General features: G+C 44.0%; 1 protein-coding gene across 1 annotated transcript in view; it reads left to right on the top strand.

The window, feature by feature from the left end:
• The window catches only part of GAA (glucosidase alpha, acid), a 33,663-nt gene extending 14,723 nt beyond the window's left edge, over window positions 1-18,940 (top strand). The window contains exons 10-21 of the mRNA XM_036756810.1: window positions 282-395; window positions 568-652; window positions 1,322-1,439; window positions 2,109-2,242; window positions 5,621-5,772; window positions 6,502-6,650; window positions 7,943-8,084; window positions 8,457-8,606; window positions 11,113-11,277; window positions 11,833-11,985; window positions 12,908-12,981; window positions 18,429-18,940. Of these exons, the coding sequence (XP_036612705.1) occupies window positions 282-395; window positions 568-652; window positions 1,322-1,439; window positions 2,109-2,242; window positions 5,621-5,772; window positions 6,502-6,650; window positions 7,943-8,084; window positions 8,457-8,606; window positions 11,113-11,277; window positions 11,833-11,985; window positions 12,908-12,967 (1,422 nt within the window). The 3' untranslated portion in view covers window positions 12,968-12,981; window positions 18,429-18,940. The remainder of the gene's footprint in view (window positions 1-281; window positions 396-567; window positions 653-1,321; window positions 1,440-2,108; window positions 2,243-5,620; window positions 5,773-6,501; window positions 6,651-7,942; window positions 8,085-8,456; window positions 8,607-11,112; window positions 11,278-11,832; window positions 11,986-12,907; window positions 12,982-18,428) is intronic.
• Window positions 18,941-19,187: the final 247 nt, after the last annotated feature.

The following is a 19,187-nucleotide window of genomic DNA, read 5'->3' as shown; positions in this document are numbered from 1 at the left end:
TGAGTCCTTATTGAGCCCTTCTTATACGGGAGGCGCTGTGGCAGCTGCTGTTGAGGATGTAAGAAGAATAAAGGCCCTGCCTGGGCTGGTATGACTGACGAGGTGCTGTTCTTCTGAGGCTGGAGGCTGAGCTGTCCTATGCTGACTTAGATGTTGCCTGTGAATGAAATGCTGAGGCTCCTCCCAAGCAAGATGCAGTTGAACACTTGGAGTCCTGACTTCAATCAAAGGAGCTAAGACTTTGAGCACCTCCCATTCTCTCTGTCTCCTCTGCTTTCCAGGTTTGGCCTGGGGAAACAGCTTTCCCCGATTTCACCAACCCTCATACCCAGGACTGGTGGTATGACATGGTGGAGGAGTTCCACATTCAAGTACCCTTTGATGGCATGTGGATTGTAAGTGGCCTGACCTCTTCTCCTTTTCCATCCCGTTCACTTTTCTCAACTGCTAGTTGCATTAATGTTTGCATTAACTAACCCTGCCCTACACACCCGCTGACTGTCCCCACTACCTTCCCATCCCCAGGTAGCTGTTGTGGTGCTTCCCAAAGCTTTTCTTTCCTTCCAGGACATGAATGAGCCGTCTAACTTTGTAGCAGGCTCTGTGGAAGGCTGCCCCAGCAATGATCTAGAAAATCCTCCCTATGTGCCAGGTAATCATCTTCCCTCCCTGTCCCAGCTGAGGATCCTTAGGTACCCAGGCTCTTTCCATCTGGCCAGTTGTTGTTTGGTCATTTCTTATCCGCTGCCCCACCCAGCTGCCCACTGAGTTTAACCAACATTGGACAGACTGAGTAATCATAGAGAATAGTCTGAGTGAATGAGGCACAGGAGGTGAAGTGCTGGGATGGCCGAGAGCTTTAAACTGCTCATCTACAGCGTGTGTTTTTAGTAGGTATTAATTCCTGGGTGAAGGCAGCGAGGTGGCGTGGCAGACAGCACTAGGCCTTGTGTCAGGAAGACCAGAGTTCAAATCTAGCCCCAGACGCTTACTAGCTGTGTGACCCTGAGCAAGTCACTTAACCCTGTTTGCCTCAGTTTCCACATCTGTCAAATGAGCTGGAGAAGGACATGGCAAATCACTCCAGTGTCTTTGCCAAGAAAATCCCAAGTGGGGTCGCAAAGAACTGGACACGACTGAAACGACTGACCAACAACAACAAATTCCATAATAGAAAGAGGACTTGGGCTCAGCTTTTACCAAAACCAAAGGAGCCAGGGATGGATGGCCGGTGGGTAGTGTCCAAAGGTGGCAAGAGTTTGGATTTGCCCCAGTTTGTGAGGTGCGGGCAGTATGGAATCCTTTAGCTTTTTCCTTGCAGGTGTGATTGGAGGCACCCTCAGGGCAGCAACCATCTGTGCCTCTAGCCATCAATACTTGTCTTCCCACTACAATGTGCACACTCTGTATGGACTGACTGAAGCCATTGCTTCCCATGAGTAAGTGAAACACTGACCCCAAACCCCTCTACCATGCCCTCTGCTTCTTCCTTGTCCCTTTAATACCATAAGTAGGTGGCCTAGGGTCAGGAGAAGTGGGCAGTGGACCCCCAGCCCCTCGCCTCAGTCTGGCAAGTTTTACCTGCCAGTTCAGCTGGGTTGTCAGGTTCGTTGGGAAAGAAATAGGTCTATTTTTCCTAAGAAGTTGAAAAATGGAACTGCTTGACTAATCAGGCTATGAGGTGGGGTGACTCAGTGTTATTCAAGTTAACACATGTAGGAATGTTGTGGAGGATGAATCATGCGTGAGGTTAGACGGGATCATGTCTGTGATCTCTTCTAACTGAACTTAGATATTCCTGCATGTATAGGAAATACCATGCAGGACACTCTCTTCCCTAGGTACAACTAACTTAACCCTAAAAATGCCTTCATTCTACATGTCGCCAGTGCACCTTAGGCTGAGGTTACATGTGTTTCTGTCAGTGGAGTTGTCCTGAATTTGAGAATGAATTATGGGGGGGGGGGTGGATAAGGTAAGGACTCAGTCTATAACATCCAACTGCTGGAGTTTGGATTTCAGGTATATTGATTCCTACCGAGAGTCACAGAGGGAGATCCTGGGAATAAATTAGAGTCCCACTCTCAAACATGCCCTTCCCCTAACAGTGCCCTGGTGAAGATTCGAGGGAAGCGCCCCTTTGTGATATCTCGATCTACCTTTGCTGGCCACGGCCGCTATGCTGGCCACTGGACGGGAGATGTGTTTAGCAACTGGGAACAGCTGTACTACTCTGTGCCAGGTAAGGGGCCATGGGGCGTTCCTGGGGAGCTCTTGGAAGATGTCGCCGTTAGCTACCCCAGCCTCAGGTGTTGAGGTACTAGCTCAAGCAAGGAGTTACTAAAGAATAGGCATACTTAGTTTAGAAGGATACAGTTGTCAGGCTCAGGGCAAGAATATGCTAACAGTTCTGACTCTTCCCTTGGTCCCAGTGGCAGGAGAATCACAGATACAGGGAGGGAGGCAGGAGGAAGACAGCCAGATTGGTGGGTGCTTTTTATATTTTGATTTGGGTGCATACACGAAACAAAGAAACCTTCATACCCTTGCCACCATTGTGGCCGCTGTTGCTTCTGATCAGTAGTATCCCCTCATTCCCACGTTGTAATCCTGTCTGTTCCACACTCTGGGGACTAACCCCCTTAAAAGTGAATGAATGCTGCGATCACAGGACCAGCTGAAACTTAGGTAGTGGGTATAGGTCTGACTGTGGGCTACCGACAGAACCATTATCCCTCAACCCAGCGAGAGGGATCTAACTTCAGTAGGGGGTGAAGTTTGGCCCAATCGGAAAGTCAGCATGGCACAGACATTAGTATTGGAGTCTAGAAGATCTATGTTCAAAACCTACCTTGGGCACTTAGTAGCCATTGACTCTGGGCAAGGCATTCAGCCTGCTGAGTCACGTTTTCGTCATCTGTAAATTGGACACAATTATACTTGTACCTACCTCACCAGATGGGCTAGGATTACTTCAGGGTTTATAGTAATCATTGAAAAGTCAATTAGATTCTTTTGTCTGTATTATTTCCTGCATTTAGTAGCAATTGGCCCCTACACAAGTGATTTTGCAGTCAACTAACTCCCACACTCAGGATAAAAAGGAAACAAGCCACACATGACTTATGTGTCCTAATAGTTTTTTTGAAGGATATTCTTTGCAGCCAGCAGAGGTCTTGGGAAGGTTAGAGCTAGAGCAAGATTGCTGATTCCTCTGGGTCTTAAGTTTTCTGCCAGTTCTCTGGGAAACACAGAGGCCTGAGGTCTCAGCTCAGCGGTGGGGGTGGAGGGGTGGGGGGGCAACTCCCCAGATGCATGGGTGGGAGGGTCAGGGCGGAGCATGCAATGTATAAGATGGGTCTCCGTCCATTATCTGGGCAGTGCAGAAGCCTCCAATCTCAGATCAGATCCTGCTATCCTGGTGCATAGCAGCCTGGAAAAGGTTCTATCTTTGAAGCAAGTCAGTGATGTTTCAGCTTTCAGTTCCCAGAAATTGTAGGGAAGTGATTGGCTAGGTGGAATGGTAAGCAAGTCTGAGCAGAAATGCTGATTTTTCTTATCTCTGCCCAGGATGCAAAAAATCATTATCTTAGGAACTCAGGTATGACTAAAAAAACCTTAATTTGGGTGGCTGTAGGCCTTAAAGATATACACAGGTTATATAAATGTTACTCATTTTTGTGACGGATTCACAGAATGTTAGATCTGTAAGAGAGATTAGAGATTGTCCGGTCCATATACCTCATTTTACAAATGAGGAAACCAAGGCCCAGAGAGATTAAACGATTTGCTCCGTCATACCACTAGCTAATTACTATTTTAACTACAATTTAAACTCGTACTTTCTAATGCGTAGCCCACTACTTTGTGCACTGTAGTAATAATTTTATGATAAAAACAGCTGGAATTCCAGCTTTGTCCAAGTTTGCATAGACATTTCCAGAAGATCTAAGTGATGGAGAGCTTTGCTCTCTCCTTCAGTTCATTCCTAGAGATGAATTATTAAATAGAGCAAACCAAGCATGGGTTACTGCTGATGCTTCTTCCCAGTTGTTCCTGCTGGATGAATTCCTAGAAGGAAAGGGATAAGAAATCGATCCTTTTTCTTCAATACTTCCTTTCTGTCTATTTCATCTCATTTTCCACCACAACTTTTGGCATACATGGGCCAGGACATTGGTATTGCTATCAGCTCTGTTCCCTGCTACACTGCTCAGTCCAACTCAACAGATGTTTTTATAAACATTTACTATGTGAGAGACTTGGAGAGTGACTCCTTGTGGAGTGTGAACTTGTCTCCTGGTCAGGTCTGGTGTCTGAGTCTGAGGCTCTGGTCCTTCAGTGAATGGACTAGTGTTGAGATGAATTATGGTTATGGAAGGGTGAGGTATTGTGTTGTCTTCCTCAGATGCTTTGGTATAGCAGGATAGCGTACAGATTCCACCTCCCTGGCTACTTGGCAGTATTGGAGAGTTGAGGTTTTTTCCCTGAGTTGGTTTGTTGACGCAGGGCAAAGTGAATCTCTACACCGAGTTCCAGCACAGGCTGGAAACTCCAAGCCCCTCCTAGGCTGGGTGAGTGGCCTTGGTCCTTGGGAAGCAGTATGTTCTACTCACCTGATTGTTTTGTGGTAATAGACAGCCAGAGTGTTTTTGTTTTCTTATATGGGTCAGGATATAGGGCAAAACAGACACAGCCTTCATGAGTAGCAGTAGATTTCAAGGGAAGAAGGTCTTTATACTTTATTCCAGAAAGGGACCAGAACTAGGATAGTGACCTTCAGTAGCTGAGTCGGCTTCTCTTCCCCACCTTCCAGCCAGTCGAATGACCATGCTCCGCTGTCATCATCTTGTGATACGGCCTTGTAGATTCCACCCCAAATTCCCAAGAGCTAACTAACAGCTGGCTCTCTCAGGTGTCACTTAATGTAGAGGTTAGAAAGTAGGTAGGCAGCTAGGCAGCACGGCACCATAATGCCTAGAGGGCTGGGCCTGAAGTCAGGAGGACTTATCTTCCTGAGTTGAAATCTGGCCTCGGGCACTTAACTAGTGGTATGACCCTTGGCAAGTCACTTTACCCTTTTTGCCTCAGTTTCCTCATCTGTAAAATGAGTTGGAGAAGGAAATGGCAAATCACTCCAGTATCTTTGCCAAGAAAACCCCAAGTGGGGTCACGGAGAGTTGGGACATGACTGAAAAGGCTAATCAACAACCAAATACATGCTAACAAGTCCAGGATCATAGGTGTCATCTCCAAATGGTTAGTTTCGTATTTACCGTCTGTAACCTTGGACTGTAAACATACCTCATTCTGACCACAACGTCTCAGGGTTCACAAGGGAGACCAGTTGTGACCAAAAATGGCTCAGGACCCTTCTTTCTTCTGTTCTACATGATGTAAGTCATCTATCTGCAAAGGACAAGTATTTTAGTAATCCTGGAAAGGGTTGTTGAGAGATATTGAGAAAGAGGTCATCCTTTGTCTCTTTTCTGCAGATGTTAATGAGGATTAGTTCATTAGATAAACATTCATTAAGGGGTGAGTGGTGGGTAGCGGTAGCCTTGGGAGTGAGTCAGTTCTTCCCTTGAACAACTCTGGCACCTTATCTCATTCCCTAAAGAGATGCTGCTCTTTAACTTGTATGGGGTACCTTTGGTGGGAGCAGACATCTGTGGCTTCCTGGGCAATACTACAGAAGAACTGTGCGTGCGATGGACCCAGCTGGGGGCCTTCTATCCCTTCATGCGGAACCACAATGACAAATATAACCAGGTAAGGAAAGTAAGGGCTGCTGGGTGGCACAGTGGATTCAGTGATAGCCCTGGAGTCAGGAAGACTCATCTTCCCAAGTTCAGATCTGGCCTCAGACCCTTACTAGCTGTGTGACCCTGGGCAAGTCACTTCACCCTGTTTGCCTCAGTTCTTCATCTGTAAAATAAGCTGGAGAAGGAAATGGTGAACCACTCCAGTATCTTTGCCAAGAAAACCCCAAAAACGGTCACGGAGAGCTGGACATGATTGAAAAACAGCTGAACAACAAAAAGAGGGTATGGCCTATTCTTTGCTCCCTCCATATCTGCCTGAGACCTGAAAGTATAGTCTGGAGAATCCAAAAGACTTTGGCGGGGTGGAAAGGTCCCCGTATTTGGCTAGACTTACATGGCTCCAGCTTCCCATCTGTAGCAGGGCAGTGTGACTGTGATAGCACCTGGCAGCCTTTTCTACTCTGGAGGGACGATTCTTTACTGGTGATACTCACCTTGAAGAAGCTGGAGGAATGTGGGTACTGAGTCTGTGCAAATAAGTAAACACAGCTTGACTGCTAGCTCATCCTGCCTCCAGGGGACTCCTAAGGCTCTTTAAATAACTTGTCTCAGCATGGTCTGTGACCTCACCCTGAGGCATCCCCCCTCCATCTGAGGAGAGCCCTGGGACAGATGTCTCGGGGAGACTTGGGGATAGGAGGGTCATGCCTGCCTCTTTCCGTTTCCTCCCTTACAGCCCCAGGAGCCATATGTGTTCAGTGAAGAGGCCCAGCAGGCCATGAGGAGAGCCTTTACCTTGCGCTACATGCTCCTGCCGTATCTCTATACCCTGTTCCACAAAGCCCATTCTCGTGGAGAGACTGTGGCCCGGCCCCTGTTTCTGGAGTAAGTATTCCTGAGGAGGGGAGGGAATAGACCGTATGTGACCCTGGTTTTGAGGCAGTCTTGTGTTCTGGAGCCCTATTGTTCCATTTGAGGTTCCTTCCTACGTCTAGTAGAGTTGATGGCCCTTTTACAGCGTGGCACACTGGGAACTATGTCGTAAGGTTGATCCTGGCATAGCAAGCAGCTGGTGTGGATGGTTGTGTTCAGACACGAGTGGTATCACTAACAAGCCATTGAATGAGCAGGTAGAGGGCATGAGATGTAATTTAGAAGCACCTATTAGGCAGAATCAGTGAAACAGGAAAGCAGAGCTGCAGAAAGCAAGGACTTGTCTGATTCCTCACTCCTGCTCTAAGAATTTAGGCCACCTCCTAGAAACATGAAATGTCTTGCCCACCTCTTATATATTGATTGATGCCTTTTGGGTCTTTTTGCATTGCATTCATTCCCAAACATACTTCCCCTGCATCAGACAGTTCTTTGTAACAAGAAAAAGATTTTTAAAACCCACCTGACAAAGCAAGTGTGTCTGACGCTGCATATACCAGTGCACGTGCTGTCCTTGTACCTCCGCTAAATGAGGGCAGCTGTGTTTCCTTAAAGACTAAATTGATCAAGGCAAGTGTATGGCACACCTACCCTGGGTTATTGTTTTTGTTTATATTTATATATATGTGTACATATATATTTACATCTATATAAACATATAGTCACATATATTGTGTTTCTTTTCTGCGTGAGTTCATATAAGCCTTCAGGGTCCTCGTTTTCATTGCTTTTTGTGCTTAGCTAGATATAAGATTTTAAGACATAGCCTGTGACACCCCACTGCCACCATGCCTGTAAGCATTTTCCCCTTTCCTCCTACCTTGGGCGTAGTCTCAGTGCCCCAAACCTTACCTTGGCCTAGGAGTTATCCTCTGGACCGTAGGTCTACCTCCTCACCTCACCTTCCAGGCAGTGAAATAGTAAGCTGCAACTTCATCCCAGCACCCCAAACTTGTGAGATCCTGTTTCTGCAATCACCCCTTTCAATGCCTTGATTTTCCTTTAAAGGAGAGTTTAAGCTGACTTACCTAAAACTGATTTACTCTTAAACCTAGAATGGCTTCATAGAAAAAACCTTAGACTAGGAGTCAGGAAATCATGATCCATGGACAAGTCATTTGCCCTGTTTGAGACGTAGTTTCCTCATTTGTAAAATATGGGTTTCATGTTAGCAAAACTTATAGCTTCCCTGGCTCATACAATACTCTTCCCCAATATCCCAATTAGACCTGTCATTTTTATAGGTTTCCCTCAGACCGAAACACCTGGACGCTGGACCGACAGTTCTTGTGGGGGGAAGCTCTCCTCATTACCCCAGTACTTGAAGTTGGAAAGATTGAAGTGAATGGCTACTTTCCCTCAGGCACATGGTACCCGCTTTTGGAGGTGAACAACCTGTTGGCTTTAAAAACTTGTATAGTTCCTGTGGCCATTTCAAAGAGTCTCCCTAGCCTCACAAGTCAGGAAGAAGGTTCAGATGGGATTTCCCACCACGCCAGGTGGACAATGGGGGTCCTTGAAAGGATGAGTTATCAGCATTTTCCTCTACTTCAGGAAAGACATTATTCCTTTGTGTCCCATTACTAAAGTCTTTAGCTGGAAAACTATAGTAAACATAGCTTCCAGTAGGAGGCATTGTCCTCACATCTCATTGGTCTCTCCCCTCAGATGCAGGGAAAGTATCAGACTAGTTCCTGATAGAGGCAAGGACATAGTCAGTACTTAAGCCCCTTGTTTACTTCATCTCTGTCTTCCCAGGTACCAGTGGAGCCCCTTAATGACCTGTGTCCTTCATCTCCTGCTCTCAATGGCTCAGTCATCCATAGCAAAGGGCAGTGGTTCACCTTGCCTGCACCACTAGAAGTGATCAACGTTCACCTCCGAGCTGGGTATATCCTTCCACTGCAGGTGCAGAAGGGGCTCTCAGTGGTTGGGTCTCTTTATCTATCACCAGGACTTTCCACCTCCTCCTTGCCCAAGAAATCGAACTAGAAATTGTGTTCAGGTGTTTCCCCTATTCTCTCATCCCCTGATGGTGTTGAGACTTATACATCTTTCCCATAACCTCAAGCTGATTTCACTGTTGGAAGGTGTCATAAGCAGTCCAGGGTGGGGCTAGACCACAGGACAGCTAGTCATTTGCCTGGTAGCATGTAGGAGAACCTGCATAGTTTTGTGTTTTGGCGGGGGGCGGGGGGGGTGGTAGAGGTACAGAAAGAAGAAACCAGCAGAAACCTGAGTCCTTGGAAGCTACATCTACTGACCTGATAGAGTCTTCCCAGCCTGCTTTGTGGGAAATAATGGATGAGATAGAGGCAGAGGTGAGGGCAGTCTTAAGACTTAATAAAAAAATCAATAATTTATTAAGTATCTGCTATCTGACAGGCAGGCATTGTGCATATCTGACTCTGCCAGTATCTCAGAATGAAGAAGGACCTCAGAAGCCATCTAGTCTCTTTTTTTTAGATTTTTTTATTTTTAGTTTACAATACTCAGTTCCACGGGTTTTTGAGTTCCAAATTTTCTTCCCTTCCCTCCCCTTTCCCCCCAAGACGGCACGGAATCCGATATATGTTCTACATATACCTTTGCATTAAACATATTTACGCAATAGTCAAATCATAAAAAAGAACCATGATCAATGGTGTCAATTATGAGAAAGAAGAAACAAAACCAGAAAAGATAGAGAAAAAAAAGAGAGCAAATAGTTTCCTTCCATCTGCATTCAGACTCCACAGTCCTTTATCTGGTTGTAGATAGCTCTTTCCAACATGAGACCTTTGGGGCTGTCTTTGAACCTTGTATTGCTGAGAAGAGCCAAGTTTATCAAAGTTAGTCATCACAGAAGCAGTATGTCTGTGGTTGTGTACAGTGTTCTCCTGGTTCTGCTCCCTTCACTCAGCATCATATCATATTGTTCTTTCCAGGTTATTATGAAGTCCGTATCTTCCCCATTTCTTATAGCACAATAGTATTGCATTACATTCATGTACCACAACTTGTTCAGCCATTCCCCAATTGATGGGCATCCACTTGATTTCCACTTCTTTGCTACCAAAAAAAGAGCTGCTATAAATATTTTTGTACATACTAGTCCATTTCCCCCAAGTGTGATCTCTTTAGGATACAGCCCTGGAAATGGTATTGCTGGTTCAAAGGGTATGCATATTTTTATAGCCCTTTGGGTGTAGTTCCAAATTGCTCTCCAGAATGGCTGGATCTGTTCACAACTCCACCAACAATATAACAATGTTTCAATTTTCCCACATCCTCTCCAGCATTTGTCATTTTCCTGTTTTGTCATGTTAGCCAATCTGGCAGGAGAGATGTGGTGCCTAAGAGTTGTTTTGATTGGCATTTCTCTGATCTATAGTGATATTGAGCATTTTTTCGTATGCCTATATATATTTTTTCCTCTGAAAACTGCCTGTTCATATCCTTTGGCCTTTTCTCAACTGAGGAATGACTTGTATCCCTTTAAATTTGGCTCAGTTCTCTGTGTATTTTGGATATGAGGGCTTTATCAGAGATAATTGTAAAGATTTTCTCCCAATGTTCTGCTTCCCTCCAAATCTTTGTTGCATTGGCTTTGTTTATGTAGAACCTTTTCAATTTAACATAATCAAAGTTATCCATTTTGCATTTTGTAATGCTCTGTATCTTGCTGGATCATGAATTCTTCTCTTTCCCATAAATCTGACAGGCAAACTATTCCTTGCTCTCCCAAATTGCTAATAGTATGTGCCTTTATTCCTAAATCATGAACCCATTTTGACTTTATTTTGGTATATGGTGTAAGATACTGGTCTATGCCCAGTTTCTGCCGTACCATATTCCAATTTTCCCAGCAGTTTTTGTGAAATAGTGAGTTCTTAGTCCAGAAGCTGGATTCTTTGGGTTTATCAAAGATTAGATTGCTATAGTCGTTGACTGCTGTGTCTTCTGTACCTAACCTATTCCACTGATTCATGGCTCTCTTTCTTAGCCAGTACCAGGTAGTTTTGATGACTGCTGCTTTATAGTACAGTTTAATATCCGGTATGTCTAGGCCACCTTCCCTAGCATTTCTTTTCATTAATTCCCTTGATTCTGGACCTTCTGTTAGAAGCCATCTGGTCTTAGCCCATAACTGAGGCAATAATTCTCTCTACATATCCAGCCTTCCCCTGAAGATAGTTGAGTAGAACCCACTGCTTCCCAAGGCACCCAGTTACACTTCGAGACAGCAGCTGTACTTGTTAGAAAGGTTGTCCTTAGATTGGTATCCTACCCGTTGCTCCTAGTTAGGCTTTTTGGGGTCAAGCAGAACTAGAGTCTCCAGTCTTGCATGTCCTCCGGCTTTCCCCTGTTAGTTCCTGGTGTATTGCTGTGGGTTTCAGGCATCTCATGAAGTGTCTCTGATCCCTGTAACTAGGATCCTGGCCTCACCACCACAGAATCCCGCAATAATCTGATGACCTTGATTGTGGCCCTAACTCCAAGTGGCATGGCGCAAGGAGAGCTGTTCTGGGATGATGGGGAGACCCTCGGTGCACTGGAATGGGGTCGCTACACCCAAATCATGTTCCTGGCCAACAACGTGAGTGAGTCCTTGGAGCGGAGATTAGGCAGTTGCGGAAGTGGAGGCCAGGAGTTGGTAAAGGGAGTGGGGGGCAATGCTCGTCTCAAATCTAGAATGTGGAATTGATTGACCAAGTATGATTATGTATCAGAAGAAGGTACCCATCCTAACAGTAGTGACTCCAGGTATCTGGAACTGGGCTTCATGTTTAATAGTAGCAACAGAGAAGGTTACCCTAAAGGGCAATGGAACCTGTTCCTGTAGAACTGCAGACAGACTGGTCCTTTTCTAAGAAGAGGAAGCCTCAGGAACCTGGGATACTTTGTGGCTGAACATTCTGGACATTGGCCCCACCCTCTTGATCACGATTATACTTTACAAACCATTTCCCCCACAACAGGCAGGTGAGGTCCAAGCAAGCATTGCTCCACCCGGGAGGCTGAGCAATTTCCCCATTGTCACTAGGAAGTGGTGAATCTCAGATATGAATCAGGTGTTTTGACTCCATAAGTCCCCAGTTACAACCGCCTCCCCTTAACATCAACACTTTTATGTTCCTCTGGCTTGAAACAGAATGTCATTCTGAATGACCTAGTACAAGTGACCGGCGAGGGCAGCAGCCTGAAGCTGAGAAAAGTGACTGTCCTAGGTGTGACCAGCAACCCCCATCAGGTTGTCGCCAATGGTGTCCCAGTCTTCAACTTTTCCTACAATGCTGATACCAAGGCAAGAGAATGAAGATTGCAAATAGTAATGGTTCAAAGAGTCGTTATGATAGAGTTGGTTTCCAAGGGTTGAAGAAAAGCTTATAAATATTCTCAGAGTTCCCATCAGAACCTAAAGAGAGAGGATAAATATGAAGAGAGCAGAAAATTGTTATCACTGATACCTACCCTTAGAAACCCTTGCTAAGCTAGGCCTGTGAAAGCTTTAAAACTTCATCAGAGGCAGCCAGGAAATCCTGCAGTCCTCATTGTGCATTGGGCAAACATTGAACTTGCATCTTGGGCCTCAGGGTGGGGAGCGAAGGAAATATGGCCTTCTTATCTCAAGGCCTGTTTTGAGTGAATTGCTTGCTAATCTTTCTCCTAGACTCTCTAGGATAGTGGCATTAATGCTGTGTAGCATTAGAAATGGTTAGCACCTTATTTTCAAAGCAATAAAGTAATTAATAATGACAGACTCTTAGAGAGAGAGGCTTATCAGCCTAGTGATTTGAAAGCTGACCTTCAAAATCCGGAAGACCTGGGTGGAAATTCCACACTGGCTGTGTGACCCCAAGTACTTAACCTCTTGGTGGCCCAGGCAGCTTGGAGACCACAAAGTGGCAGTAAAAGTGCTCATCTGCATTGGTAGAGAACGTTTACTCACCAAAAGCCCCCGTACTTAGGAAATTGCAGGTCTGGTTTTGGTTTTGGTTTTTTTTTTAAGTCCCTACAGGGAGAAGTGGTATCCTTTTGAACTCATAAGTAAACTGAGGCAGTGTGGTAACCAGAAAGTTTGGGTTCTTATCCCACCTTTCAAACAGCCTTATATACAGGCCCCCAACGTATGCATCTTCATCCAAAAGGGTCTGAGCCCTGTGTTCTCTTAGTTGTTACGTGAGGATTCCTTGTTTCTGAGCTTAGTTGTATTCTTCTTTTTTCAGATCCTGGATATCCCTGTGTCTTTGTCAGTGGGGGAACAGTTTCTCATCAGCTGGTCCTAACTAGAGGGACACAGGTTTGTTTAATCCTTTACCCTTTTGGAGGGAGAAGAAAAGTCATAAAGAAATGCATTTCTCTAACTGGTTCAATAGATGTCCCAACCTTGGGTGTTTGCATTTCTACTCAGTGTGATAAGGCAGGTTTGAAGGCCAGCTTAGCCTTTTGATGATGATTCATATGTCTTTCTTTTTTTAAATTAATGTTTTTTCAGTTAAAAAGCATTTATTTTCTCTCCCTTCTGCCTCACCTCTCTCTCTGAGGGAGAAGGAAGGAAAAGAAAGCTCTTGTAACGAATATGCTTAGCTAAACAAAACAGATATCCACATTGGCCATGTCCAAAGTGTCTCTCATTCCACATAAAGTGTCCATCGTCTCTCTGTGTAACAGTGGGTAGCATTCTTCAGCATCCCTTCTCTGTGTGGATGTTCTTCTGCGTTGTGGTGGCTTAGTACCCTGATCCTGAGTTTTACTTTTTGACACCGTTTGCCTTGAGAATAAAGAATCATCCACCTATAACTAAGGACCTGACCCTGCACAGATATCATTGGCATAACATACACAGCTAAATGGGATGTGATTAGCAGAGAAGGCAGTGCTCTAAGATTGCATGTTTTAACCTTCATATCTGAGTTGGTGCTAGAAGGTTGGCCATTATGTATGCTAAAAGGTATAAGTCGGATGGATAGTGGACAACTGTTCTCCAGTCTTGCAGAGGGCATGACAGTCATGAAATCCGGCCACAGCAGTGGTGGCTCTTTTTTATCTGTTGGTTAGGCTTTGGCTCTAAACGGATGCTTGGTGTTATCCAGCCCATGGAGCTCAGGGAATTCAGGCTAATTTATAGAATGATGGTAATCAATTGTTTGGAAATTCAGTTGTTTCTAATGAAAGATATTTTGAATTAAATTGCTGCTGCTGCTGTTGCTGTTTGTGACTGAGGGAAGGGAAATTTTACCCTAGAGTTATTAGCTGTTTCAAACCTACTGCATGTAAGGTAAAGTGTTAACTGGATTCTAACATTTGCTCATTCAGCAAACAGCAGAAGTGCTACTGTTTGCAAGACTGCCGAGCTCTGGGGATACAAAAATAAAAAATAGCAGGCAGCGTCTACCCTCACAGAGCTCATCATCTACCAGGGAAAATATGACATGCAGATGGATAAACATGAGAGAGACGACTGAGACCTTGATAACTAGAACTGATATGACAAGTACGTTTTTATGAAATCACAAAGACATTTATGAGGAAAAATGTCTTGGCACATAAAACAGATGTCACTGTTTTAGAAAATAAACATAAAAGCTACAAAACGTTATAGATCCCTTGACATTTTTACACTATGGCTTAATCATTCTGTCTTTAAACACAAAACATGTAAAGCTTTGCCAAGTCAAATTGGAGCAGTGCTCAGAGCAATCTGACTATTTCTCTGTGTTTAAATAAGTAAAACATGTTGGCTTCTGTAACTATGACTTGGTCTGGTTTTTGACAAATAGAAAAATATAGGCTTCTTGTTGTTCAGCTGTGTCTTAACTCTTTGTGACCTCATTTAGGGTTTTCTTGGCAAAGATACTGGAGTGATTTATCATTTCCTTCTCTAGCTCATTTTACAGATGAAGAAACTGAGGCAAACCAGGGTTAAGTGGCTTTCCCAGCCACTAAGTGGCTAAGGCCAGATTTGAATTCAGGAAGGTGAGTGACTAGCTCTACCTACTGCACCACCTACCTGCTCACTCTAATATTAGGGGATTTTAGTATTTATAAAGATGCTCCCTCAGATTCCTTGACCTCCCAATTCCTTAGCCATCCCATAACTTATTCTTTACCTCTGCCATACATAGGAATGGACATACTAGATGTCACTGTTAGCCACAAGTGTTCCATTTTCCTAATTGGAAACTATGACATTCCCTTATCTGACCATAACTTCCTGTCATTTCATTTCTTCTAAACCTATTGTTTTAAATAAATTTTTTAAATTATCTAGAGAGAAAAGGAAGGGAAAGGAGGGGAGAAGAAAGGAAACTAAACCCAACCCTTGTATAATATATGCGGTCAAGCAAAAAAAAAAATCCCACATTAGTCATGTCCAAAAACATATTTCCTATTCTGCACATTAATCCATCATCCATTTGTCATGAAGTGAACAGTGTTCTTCATCCCAGTTCTCTGGGATCATGGTTGACTAGTTGATCAGACTCCAGTCCTTGTATCTTTCAGTAATACTTTTAATTAACCCTCCTCCTCTCCAATATTAACCCAATAGTTAGCTATTTCAACTCTACATTGTCCTCTTCTCTGGAAGCCCTTGCTGGTTCTTACTATTATGACATTTCTTGCCAAACCTCAGCCCTGGGTTACTCCTAACATCCGTCCTCCTCTTCCACTCTCAATCATAAGCTGCTGAATACAAAGGAAGCCACACTATGCTGACTGGGCACAGTAGATTCGTTACCAACCTCTCTTGGGCCCTAATTGCAGCAAGGTATTCCTTTTATTCTTCCCTTATTGATTCCCTATTTCACTTTCCACTAAAGCTATTCCAAACCTCCTCTTCCCTCCTCAAGTGCCCCACACTTCCCCAGACCTCCCCAGTTGCCTCTCAGCTGAGAACCTTGCCTTTTACTACATGGAAAATCGAGATTATTCAATGTGAGCTCCCTCTTTTCCCATTCTCTGCATTTCAAAACTCCTTGACATCATCTTTCCGAACTCTTACCCCTCCCTCCCAGCCTCTGACAAAGAAACGGCCTTTGGCTTTGCCGAGGCTAACTCCTTGAAATATACCCTTGGTCCCATTCCCTCCCATCTTCTCCAGGAGGTTTCATAGGGCAGCTGGTTGGTGCAGTTGATAGAATGCCCGTCAGCCTTGAAGTCAGAATACTTCTTCTTCCTGCGTTCCAATCTGGCTTCTAGCTGTGTGACCCTGGGCAAATCACTTTACCCTGTTTGTCTCAGTTCCTCATCTTCTAAAATGAGCCGGAAAGGAAATGGCAAACCACTCCAGTATCTGCCAAGAAAACCCCAAATGGGGTCACGAGGAGTCAGGACTGAACAACAACAAGTTATTGCCTTAGTCATTGCCTCTTTCTTTGACTTCTATCTCTTCATGCCTTTCTGACTGCCTTTGAACATGCCCAAGTCTCCTTATCCTTAAAAACAAAAAATCTTCAGTAGACGACCATCTCCTCAAACCATAGTCCTACCTCCTCTTTCTCCTAGCCAAATTCATAGAAAAAGCTGTCTGCACTTGTTGCATCTGCTTCCTCTCGCTCTTTCTTGTTTGAAATCCTGCATCTGACCTTATCACTCACTTTCTCAGCAGCTACCAATGATCTCTTAATTGCCAAATCTGATAGTCTCTACATATCTGCTGCATTTGATACTATTGACCACCTTCTCCTGGATATTCTTTGTCCTCTAGATTTTCCTGACACTACTCTCTCCTGGTTCTCACCGTACCTGTCTGACCAGTCCTTCTCTGGCCCCTCTGCTGGCTTATCATCTAAATCATACCCCTAACTGGGGCCTTCCCCAAGTTCTGTCCTTAGGCCCTCTTCTCTTCTCCATCTACAAGCGCCCTCAGGATCCTCTGTATATCCAGGCCCTGCATATCCCTAAACTCACGTTCCACATTAACCATAGCTTATTGGACATTACAAACTAGATATCCCAGAGGCACCTCAAACTCAACCTGTTCAAAACTGAACTCATCCTCTTTCCCCCTACATTTCCCCTTTGCCAAATTTCCCTGTTTTTATCAACTACCGTTCTTCTAGTCAAGCGAGTCCATAATCTTGGCATTGTCCTGCATTCCTTACCCTCCTTCACCCCACGTATCTAATCGGTTGTCAAAAACTGCTATTTTTACCTTTACCATATTTCTCTCATCTGACCTTTTCTCTCCCCTCACACAGTTACCCCCTTGATTCAGGCCATCATCTTTCACCTAGAGTACTGATTGGCAGTAGTCCCCTAATTCTTCTCCCTGCCTTGTGTGTCTCACACATTCCAGTCCATCCTACACATTGCTAGCAAAATTTTCCTCAAGCATAGACCATGTGACTCCTCAACCAACTTCAGTGGCTTCCTCTTGCCTATAAGACAGAGCATAAAGTCCTCTATGTCGCTTTTAAAGCCCTTCTTAAGGCAGCCCTAACTGTATTTTCATCCCCTTCCCAAATTCTTTGATCCAGCTTTTCTCTCTTTCTCACATAAGATACTCCATGTCTTCTCTTCATGTCTTTGCAGTGGCCATCCCACATGCTTAGAATGCAACCTCTCCTTATTACCACCTCATAAAGTTTTCTTTATAAAGCATATTCTTCCGCAGGAAGCCTTTTCCGTTTGCCCCAACAGCTAATGCCCTCCTTCCCAAATACTTTGTATTTAACTATTTTGTACGTATCTGTGTTTATTCACTTTACATTTATGTGATATATCTTTATACACGTACTTGTCTCTCCCATCGTCAGCTCCTTTTGAGTCAGAATGGTTTCATTCTTTGTACATGTTTCTGGGGGTGTGCTGGTAAATATTTAGTAACCACCTATCTAAAAAAAAGCACTTTTAGGTTTAATCTTCATCATTAATACTTTCTCCATCACTCACTAAAGTCTAGACAATCAACAAAACAGTTTACTTATATCTAATTCACATGAACGTCAAGACATCACCTTTATGATGTGATTGGTCCTCTTCAAGAACTAAAGACAGATAACAACAAATCAAGCCCTGATTTGTAGTGTTTGCCTATTTCTGGGGTGCAGATTTTCACACTGAAGTTTTAAGTATCAGCTCTCTCAAGCCGGTGCAAGCTAGCTCCAGTATACTTTGCTTCTATTTTCAGTGATTAGGACAATATCTGGCTCATGGAGAACCCTTAATAAATGCTTGTTGATGGATTGATTATACTGTTGCCAATGAGGGGCTCTTGAATATTTAAAAATATTTTTATTAACACATTTTGTATTGACAAAATAGATTCCCTCCAAGGAGTACTGACAATTCCTTCACAAAGTACATCCCCTGAATCATATAAGTGATTGTAACTTATAATACATGTCACTTTCCACTGTTGGAGTTTACCCCCAGTAAAGAGAAAGATGTGCACTTTAACTTTAATCATTTAACACTGTCAAAGAAAAAAAGATTAATGCTGTACTCTGCAGTATAGGGACACAAGCTTGCCAGAAAACTGTTTTTTAAAATTAATTTATCATTCTTCTAATCTAAGCGTTTTTCTGACTTAGAGGGAGAAATGTCCAAACCCTCATGCCCTTGGACATCTGTCTGACAGAGTGTGTGTACAAGAGGCTTGAGAGGATGGTCTCTCACTTTTCCCTAATGACTTGCAAGTGAGGAGGACTGTTTTGAGATGCAAGGTTGAGGAAAAACTGGCTGTTTCTCCCTACCTGATTGATGGGCCTTCCATTTCTTTTTTATTTATTTTCCTGATCTTAGGTGAATGAGTATTCTGAGAGAGGAGTGCCCAGGCACCAGTAGGACCTGAAGATCCACCAAAGCCATCAGGGAGGGCATGCCAGCAAGCTGATACCACACCCTCCACAGATGCAGAGGGATAGAAGAATTCATTGCCAACACCTTTACTACAAAGCAAACGTGGTCTAGACTGGGAGAAAAGGGAGAAAAGAACTCCCAGGGTCAGGAGTATCATGGCAACCTTGAGCTCCATATACTCCCTACATACGTGTGTGCCTCGCTACTGTTGTGCTTTTCATTTGTACCTATTCTCTCTAGGGACAATGCGTGTGCAGAGGGTCAGTGTACCCCTTGTTTGGAAGGATGTTTTGTAATTTTTGGCCTTGCCGTACCTTCTCAGTAACCACCCTTTTGTAAAAGCTAATTGCTACCAATTGGTTCATTGATATTGGAGAACACACTGGATCAGGGCTTGTTGAACAATAGCTACTACTATTCTATTAAATAAATTTAATAAATTTAAATAAAATCTATTGAAATACCAGTCTCTCAGGGCTAATCCCTAGAACCCTAAAGGGAAAAGGAGTAATCTCCCTTCTGGGCATGTAATCTGCCAGTGCTGTTCAAATTTGAAGAGTTAATCCAAAGTGGCGTGTGTGATACTTAGCTAATAATTCCACTGATCTGCGTCTATAGGTTTTATTTAGTACCATATAGGGATTTTTTAAAAATTATTTTTAGTTCCAAATTCTCTCCCTCCAGCCCCTTCCCCACCCATTG

Source organism: Trichosurus vulpecula, chromosome 4, assembly GCF_011100635.1.
Source record: "Trichosurus vulpecula isolate mTriVul1 chromosome 4, mTriVul1.pri, whole genome shotgun sequence".
Classification (NCBI taxonomy): domain Eukaryota; kingdom Metazoa; phylum Chordata; class Mammalia; order Diprotodontia; family Phalangeridae; genus Trichosurus; species Trichosurus vulpecula.
The sequence above is the reverse complement of the archived record's forward strand: the minus strand, read 5'-3'. Positions and strand labels throughout refer to the sequence as shown.